This window comes from Apium graveolens, chromosome 8 (assembly GCF_009905375.1).
Source record: "Apium graveolens cultivar Ventura chromosome 8, ASM990537v1, whole genome shotgun sequence".
Taxonomy (NCBI): domain Eukaryota; kingdom Viridiplantae; phylum Streptophyta; class Magnoliopsida; order Apiales; family Apiaceae; genus Apium; species Apium graveolens.
This window is the reverse complement of record NC_133654.1, coordinates 88519223-88527416: the sequence shown is the minus strand read 5'-3', so window position 1 is coordinate 88527416 and position 8194 is coordinate 88519223. Positions and strand designations below refer to the sequence as shown.

Here is an 8194-nt window from a genome sequence, read left to right as displayed (position 1 = left end):
ATACTCTGCAAAATTCATAAAATGATTTACGAATCATTTGAATAATATTGGTGTAATATACAAAACAATATTCTCAAAAAATAACTCCACTATTACATACAACATGTGTAAAATTATAACAAACATAAAATTCAACATTGAATACTAGAAGGACAATCTTGAAGTATTTAAAAATTATAATAAACATCAAAATATAAAATAAATGACAAACGAAAACAATGCCACATGTTTTATGAAAATCATTGAAGGCAATTTACAAAAATAAAAATAATAATAAACCGGGTATACCCCTTACTTAAATCAGCGCCAAACAATTTTCGAACTTTATATGCTTTTTTGCCTATAAAATATATTCATAATTATTTACAAAAAAATATATATGTTAAATTGATCTTATTTTCAATCTAGTTTATAACAAAAATCATGCAAATTTGATGTGATGTGAAATGTCTATTTTAACATAAAGTGACGCTTTCAAGTAATTTATTTTTAATTACATTTGTGATATAGAGTAAATACTAAAAATATAGAGGATATAATACTAATAAAAAATTTCAAAGACAAAGTACCCATTAATTAGATGATGAATTATATGTTTTTCTTGCAAATTTAATCATTATTTTAATATTTTTCATCATTTTTGTATTATGACAATCGAAAAAGTTATGAATAATTTCATAACATTTTTGCTTTCGAAATATTTTTCTTAAATATATATTAATTTTTAAAAAAATCGCATTTTTAATATCACAACTCAATGAGCTCATGTACACACGTTAACACACATTAACGTAAATTCTAAGTTAATGTTAATACTTTCAGAATTCGGATAGTAATCTACAATTGTTTTGTTTCTTCTGAGAGGCGGTTTTCAACACTTTTTTTTGGAACCTCAAGTCTTTAGATTTTAGAACCAAGTTGCTCAAAAAGAAACATTCATAAGCCTGTTTGGCAGCCAATTTATAAGTCATTTAATATCTTATAAGTACATACAAGCTTATTTAAGAGTGTTTGTGAAGCCTAACTTAATAAGTTGAATTTATAATTTAAAAGCTCATAAGTTGTATGTTAGTATTGACGTACTTTTTCCTAATATTTTTTATTTTTTCGCTAATTTATTAACCTCAGTTTTAAAATATATATTTTTAAATGTTAATCTAACTTAACATTCAAAAATTAAGATAATTATATTTAATAATTATTTATTTTAAATTATTTAAGAAAAAAAATCTGACTTATAAGTAAAATTATCCAAACGCTTATTTAAGATATAAGTATTATTCTAGATATCACTTATAATTCACTTTTTCATTTTAAGTTCTAAGTTATTTATTTTAAGATTTCTCAAACGGGCACACAAATTGGTTTCGTTGTAATCTATCTATACTATATTATAATAGACGAAACATTAAAAGTTTGGTAGTCGGTCGGTACTTGCTGAAATTACTTAATTACCCTTGTTTAATTGTTCTAATTCTAATTATTGTGTCGTTCAATTCTAATTTTAATTGATATTGAAGTCAACTTCCTCTGTTACTTTATAAATTTTAATTCTATTTTATATCGAACCATGTATCACTATAATATATTTAAATTCAACTTCTTCTACCAATTTAAATTTTAATTCATATTGAGATCTATATCATTCTAGTTTGTTACTTCAGGCTAAATTAAATTAAAACAAACTAAATATAATTCTTAAGATTTGGTTGATATATAATGTAACTCGGGTTAAGATAAAATAATAATACTATCAATTCTCCTAAAAAAATTATACTAATGAATTTGGGTAAAGAAATAATATATTTTATTTATCTAGAATAAAAAAATATATTATACAATTGATTCAAACTAACACAAAACTAAAATAAAAATACAATTCGACTAACAAAAAAAACATATATACTAATTATTCAATCTAAAACAAAATTATCTTATTGATCTGGTATCTAAAAAAATAAAATAAAAATAAAAATAATTAGTTTGATTTGATCGGTGTATTGGCATCAGGCTAAAATAAAATAATGTAATTCACTGATCCGAGATAAATCAAATTAATATTAGACTAAGTATAATTCGTATCCTATTCATGTGAAATAAAAAATTAAATTTTATTTAAAACATAATTTTTTTAAATACACTTAGAATTATCAATAAAATTATATCTTTCAATCAGTAATATTATCTTTTTTAAATATCTTTTATAGAGTTATAGTTAATCGATTAAATAATCAACATGCTAAAATAATATTTTTTTTTAAATACCAACATAATGAAGACATTATATTTTTACCCTCAATAAAATAATAATTTTATTATAATAATATTCCCCCTTACCAATGTTATCACTTTAAATAAGTTTAAATGTTCTAAAAAGTTATGAATATATACGTTTACTTATATAATTATCATCAAATCATATCATTTAAAGTTTTAAATGAACAAAATTAAGAATTGAATTCTAAGTATTTTTTAAAAATTTTGTAATATTAAAAAAAAATATGTGCAGTCCGTGTATCGCACGGGTTTTAAGTCAGTATGAAATTAATGGATTAAGTTTCAAGTTTTCCTTTCTATTTTTAATTGCATAACTTTTATGTGTACATTTGCATTTACCTCTATTTAATTAGTTGTGGCTATTTAATTAGAGGCCAATGCTTTAGTAAGCGGGCCCAACTTCAGCTTGGTGAAATTTTTTAAGTAAAAGATAAAAAAAATTTATCGCTGGATAAAAAATATAAAATTCAAATTTCAGTTTCATTGTTTTATTTGGTGAGTTATAGATGAGAAATAGATTGAGAGACAGAGCTAGCAAAGCTTGACAAAAACAGAGCTACTAGTACTGAGCATTGGACAATATGGATATCAGGACATCTGGTCTAATATTCGAATTCACATTCATTCTCTTATTCGTCATTGAAATTTGGAAGGTAATTCTTTAATTATTTTAGTTTATGTTGAAACAATATACGCATTCTAAGTGTTTGTTAAAATGTCCAAAAGAAAATTTTAAATTTTCAGTTCAAATTATGTGCTAAACATTTGACAATTGAATAGATTTTAAGAATGTGTGATCAACAACCCAAGAAACGGATGAAGTCACTCTTTTCTTTTTACAAGAAAGAGAGCGATGTACAAGCACCTGCATCAAATATTAATAAAACTGATGAGCCTGATTCAACCCCTAATTCTTTGCCTACAATTGAAGTGGAAATTCTGGTTGATATTCCAAAGGAGCAGTGTGTTAGAACTGCACCTGGCTTACGCAAGACATTTTGTAAATTTTCGGTGAATCAACAAGACCGTATTCGAAAGGAGTATATACAATTAGGCCCTTGTCAGCCTAAGTTGGAAAATTATCCACCAACATTTGATGGACATGATAATCGTCGTTTTCAGTATAGATGGTTTTCATTATTTTCATGGTTGGAGTATTCGGTAGCTACTGATAAGGTGTTTTGTTTTCCTTGCTTTGTTTTTGAAAAAAATCCGCCAAAGTCGCCCCTATTCACTACTAAAGGATGTAATAATTGGAGCAAAATGTTAGCCAGAAAGAAAGGAATCTGTGAACAATATGTTGGACAATTAAATTCTTTCCATCAGAAGAATGTTCAAAATTGGGCTGATTTGTCAAGAACCTCGAAGCACATTGATAGAGTGATTGATAAACTTCGGCCAAAAATTGTAAAGGAAAATAAATTGCGTTTAAAGACGACAATAATAGCCGTAAAGTATCTTGGCAAAGAAGGACGGCCATTTAGAGGTCATGACGAATGTCTGAACTCAAGTAGTAGAGGACATTTCATTGAAATATTTAGGAGTTATGCAGGTCTGAATGAAGAGATTTTGAAAGTTGTTCTTGAAAATGCTCTTAAACATGCCATATACATTGCACCATCAATTCAGAAGGAGTATCTAGAAATTATTGCTACTAAAATTTGAAACAAAATTCGTGGAGAAATTGGAGATGTCAAATTCTGTATCCTAGTTGATGAGTCACTTCATGTATCCCATAAAGAACAAATGACAATTATTATCAGATTTGTTGATGAAGGAGGATTTTTCCGAGAAAGGTACTTTGAAATTGTTAGTGTTAAAGACACTACATCTCTTAATCTCAAGAAACATATATGCCTTGTTCTTTCCGCAAACAAACTTCAAGTGCAGAATATCCGTGGTCAGGGTTATGACGGGGCTAGCAATATGCGAGGTCAGTTTCATGGATTAAAGACATTATGCCTACAAGAATGTCCAAGTGCATATTGCGTTCACTATTTTGCTCACCGACTACAATTAGTTCTGAATGCTTGTGCTAAAGATGTCCCTAATATGCATTTTTTTTTCAAATGCTAAGCTCAATTGTCTATTTTGTCGGATCTTCATCAAAACATACCATTATGTTAAAACATATTCAAAAAGCAAAATACTCAGAAAGTTTAGCTGATGGAAATCTTGAAACAGGAACGGGCCTTAATCAAACTTGTAGTTTGAACGAGCAGATATGACTCGGTGTGGCTCTCACTTTACTTCTGTAAATACTCTAGTTCATTTGTTTAAAGAAGTTAGAGCTTCTTCAAAGTATGATGATCGATAAAGAACTTACAGGAAGTATAAGAGGTGATGCAAAAGGTTTTCTTAAGGCATTAAGGGCATTTGGATTTTTTTTTTTTGCTACTCACTAAAAAATCATGGGTATAACCGACTTACTTTCTCAAGCTTTGCAAAGAATCACAACACATTGTTAATGCTATGAATTTAGTTTCAAGTACAAAAACACTTCTTCAATAATTAAGAGAACATGGTTGAGATAATTTGTTTCTAAGTATCCATCAATTTGGTGAAGATCATGGTCTTGAAATGCCTAAAATGGATGTAGCTTACTCAATAGGGACTGGTCATGGTTGTTAACAACATGATTTAGTTAAAATGAACATCAATATCATTTTAGCATATTTAACATGATTATTGATGTTCAACTAGCCGAGCTAAATGATCGGTTCACGGAGTAAAGTATATAACTACTTGTTTTAAGTTCTGCATTGGATCTAAAAAATCAATTTAAGAAGTTTGATATCGATCAGATTTGTGTACTTGCAGAAAAGTTTTATCCGGAAAATTTTGATGCATCAAAGGTACGAGATTTAAAATTACAATTAGAGCATTATAGGTGTTAAGTAATTTCTCATAAAGATTTTCAAGAATGATCTTCTCTTGCACAACTATGTAGACAATTAGTTGAAACTGATTTAGACAAGTTTTTTCAATTGGTCGATATATTGATTCGTTTAGTTTTGACGCTTCCGGTGTTTCCACGGCTCCTACTGAACGAGCACTCTCGGCAATGAAAATTATAAATTATAAAAACAAGGCTGAGGATGGAAGGCGAATATGATACTTCACATTCAAAAAGAATATGTTGATGATGTTGATTCTGAGGCGGTGGTAATTGATCATTTCGAATTCACCGGAGATCGTAGAGCTCAATTTAAATGAGGTATTATTTACTCGTAATTTTGAGTCTGTAAGTGAAAAAAAATTATGCCAATGAATAAAGTTATTTGACTTGATTCGCCACTGCATGTAATTCTTGTAAACCAAATTGATAAGGTTTTTCTGCAGGCTACGGCATGCTTGATCATGACGTGAAGCTTGAGGGCAACATTATGAAGGCATGTAATCAAGGCGATAAATAACTACAATAGACGAGCACCCAAGAGATAGATGATCGCGTGCAGATAGCGTATGAGGCCTTTCCCCGGAACCATGGGACTGATTGAATACAATATTAAATGATGTTTTGGTGTTTTTAAAGGATTGTGTGAATTGTCTTAAGAGTTGATGGATGGCATAGTGGCACATGATTTTTTAGTACTTTATGTACTTTATATATAGTTACACATCACAACAAAAGTTGACAACTTATAGATTACCAAGAACATGACACCTACAAGATTTTAAAAGAAGACTAGTTCACCACCCCACTTATCTGTCTTTCCTACCACATAACACTTCATTTCTCTAGCTAGCTACCTATGCCATTTTGTACACTAGTTATAATGAAAGGGCTGTTCTGTAGCCATTTTCATCACAATCCACAACATACACATTCCATTACTACACATTTGTCAAATATTCTCAGTAATTATGGCAAAGAGAATGATATCTATTCTTCTGCTAAGGCTCCTAGCCTTGGGTGCTACTATTTCTGCTACCATTGTGACTATGACAACCCATGACTCTAGAAATGTCTTGAACTTGACATTCAAAGCCACTTACACAAATGCTCCAACATTAAGGTATGCAAATTATCACATTTTAAGTAAACTTCACTATTATTGGAAGTATTTTACACTAATCAAGTTGTGATTACATGAATTGAGAAAAAATAAGTACATAGGGCAGGATAACTAACACCTAATTTTCTGCTCAAACTACTATGGGAGGTTGTTTTCATGAATACTCTGTTTTGAATTTTGTTGATTGCAGAAATGGAATTAAGTTTAAATAGTGATTACATGGTGAAACTTAAACTTATTGCAGGTACTTTGTGGTTGCGAATGCGATTGCAAGTGGATATAGCATCATAGTTTTGTTTATTCCCTCCAAAAATTTGCTGTGGAAATTTATTCTTATCTCAGATTTGGTAAGTTGTACTACTGTGAGCTAAGCTGATCAAAGCTATTATGTATACTTTTCCCCTATAAATTTTGAACCTGAGTTGCCTAATTAGACGCCGGAATGTAAATGAGATTTCAATATATATCGTTAACCGGTTTGAAATATCTAAAGTACCTAGAGAGTGAAGGCCTTAGAAGGGTCGTATAAATGTTAGTGCAGCATCGCAGTTGACTTAATGAAAATAGGGTTGGACATGATAATTTGCAGATTGTGACAAGCATGCTGGTATCGGCCATATCTGCAGCACTAGGGGTGGCTCAAGTGGGGAAGAAAGGGAATGCTCATGCAGGCTGGCTTCCTATATGCGACCAAGTCCCCAAATTTTGTGACCGTCTCACCGGAGCTCTCATTGCTGGTTTCATTGCTCCAATACTATACCTTCTTCTTGTTTTGTTCTCCATTCACAATCTTATTAACCTTCTCTCTGTCAAACCCTAGTTAGACCTTAAATATTATTATTCATGTGACAATTATGAGCTATTTATTATTAAAGTAATGATGTTTTTATGTATTGAATTGAAACTGTATCACCACATCTGTAATAGACTAATAGTAATTATAATATTGATGCAAATTTTATTTACCCTCTCTCTCACGTGTTTATTACTCCACTAGATAGCAGTTTAGTTCATAATCCAAAAATGTACCCTCTTCCAGTTGCTTTGAATTATATTTTGATAAATGTACAGTCCAGTACAGCCTAGCAGCCAACAGGCCCAATAACGTCCAGTGTCATATGATCTGCACCTCAGTTCTCAATAAAATTGTTTGATACATATTGGTTTAATTAATTTTTTATATTATGTATTTGAAAAAACTTATTTACATACCTTTTTTTAAAAAATTAGTCTTTTGGGTCAAAAAAAATTTAACTTTTCAAAATTAAATTTTTTGGATCAAAAATTTATTTCAAAAAGCTTTGTCAAATATTAAAATTTGAGATTTCATCATTTGATTAAATCTTTAATTCGATTTAAAAAACTATTTTTTGGGTAAAAAGCTAACTTACAAATCGGGCCATTCATTTATATATAATTTTATCAAATTACTATTTTTATAAAGATATTTAAAAACATGTGTTTATACATATTATACTTTCTTTTTTTTGTCGAGGATTATACATACATATTATACTTACTTATAATAAGTATGATAAAATTATAAATGATCAAATTAATTTTCTTCTAAAAGAAGAATTTATAAATAAAATAAGAATATCATACAATGCAAACAAAAAGTAATGAAACTAACATATGGTAAATTTATAAGCAAATTAAACTATATATATAACAGAAAAATTGTGTTTTTAGGAAATTTATTTTGATTCCGTGACGTGAACTTGTTTACAAGGTGATGTGGTTCCTAATCTTATCATTTTATATTATCATGTAGAGTAACGAGTGTGCAGAAACACGTGGATTCACTTGAGTGCCGTTTGATTTTGTTGGAAACGACGGATAGAAAGCGAATGTTCAAGAGACGTTACCTTCACTCGCGTGAGTTCAAGAGACGTTAC

At 29.3% G+C, this 8194-nt stretch overlaps 2 protein-coding genes across 2 annotated transcripts; both read left to right on the top strand.

The window, feature by feature from the left end:
• The first annotated feature begins 3066 nt into the window (after window positions 1-3066).
• On the top strand, window positions 3067-3942 carry LOC141679738 (uncharacterized). The gene has a single exon (XM_074486154.1). It carries the CDS (start codon window positions 3067-3069, stop codon window positions 3940-3942), a length of 876 nt encoding a protein of 291 aa, XP_074342255.1.
• Window positions 3943-6068: 2126 nt separating this feature from the next.
• Window positions 6069-7241, top strand: LOC141676501 (CASP-like protein 1C1). Its single transcript, XM_074482156.1, has 3 exons — window positions 6069-6296; window positions 6541-6643; window positions 6886-7241. The coding sequence occupies exons 1-3, from the start codon at window positions 6145-6147 to the stop codon at window positions 7114-7116; spliced, it is 486 nt and encodes a 161-aa protein (XP_074338257.1). The 5' UTR covers window positions 6069-6144; the 3' UTR covers window positions 7117-7241.
• Window positions 7242-8194: the final 953 nt, after the last annotated feature.

What these genes read in the sequence shown, in the direction of transcription:
- LOC141679738 (XM_074486154.1), top strand. Translation starts at nt 3,067, where the DNA reads ATGTGTGATCAACAACCCAAGAAACGGATGAAGTCACTCTTTTCTTTT.
- LOC141676501 (XM_074482156.1), top strand. Translation starts at nt 6,145, where the DNA reads ATGGCAAAGAGAATGATATCTATTCTTCTGCTAAGGCTCCTAGCCTTG. An exon ending in ACAAATGCTCCAACATTAAG is followed by an intron (nt 6,297 to 6,540) that starts GTATGCAAATTA and finishes AACTTATTGCAG; the next exon opens with GTACTTTGTGGTTGCGAATG. An exon ending in TTATTCTTATCTCAGATTTG is followed by an intron (nt 6,644 to 6,885) that starts GTAAGTTGTACT and finishes GATAATTTGCAG; the next exon opens with ATTGTGACAAGCATGCTGGT.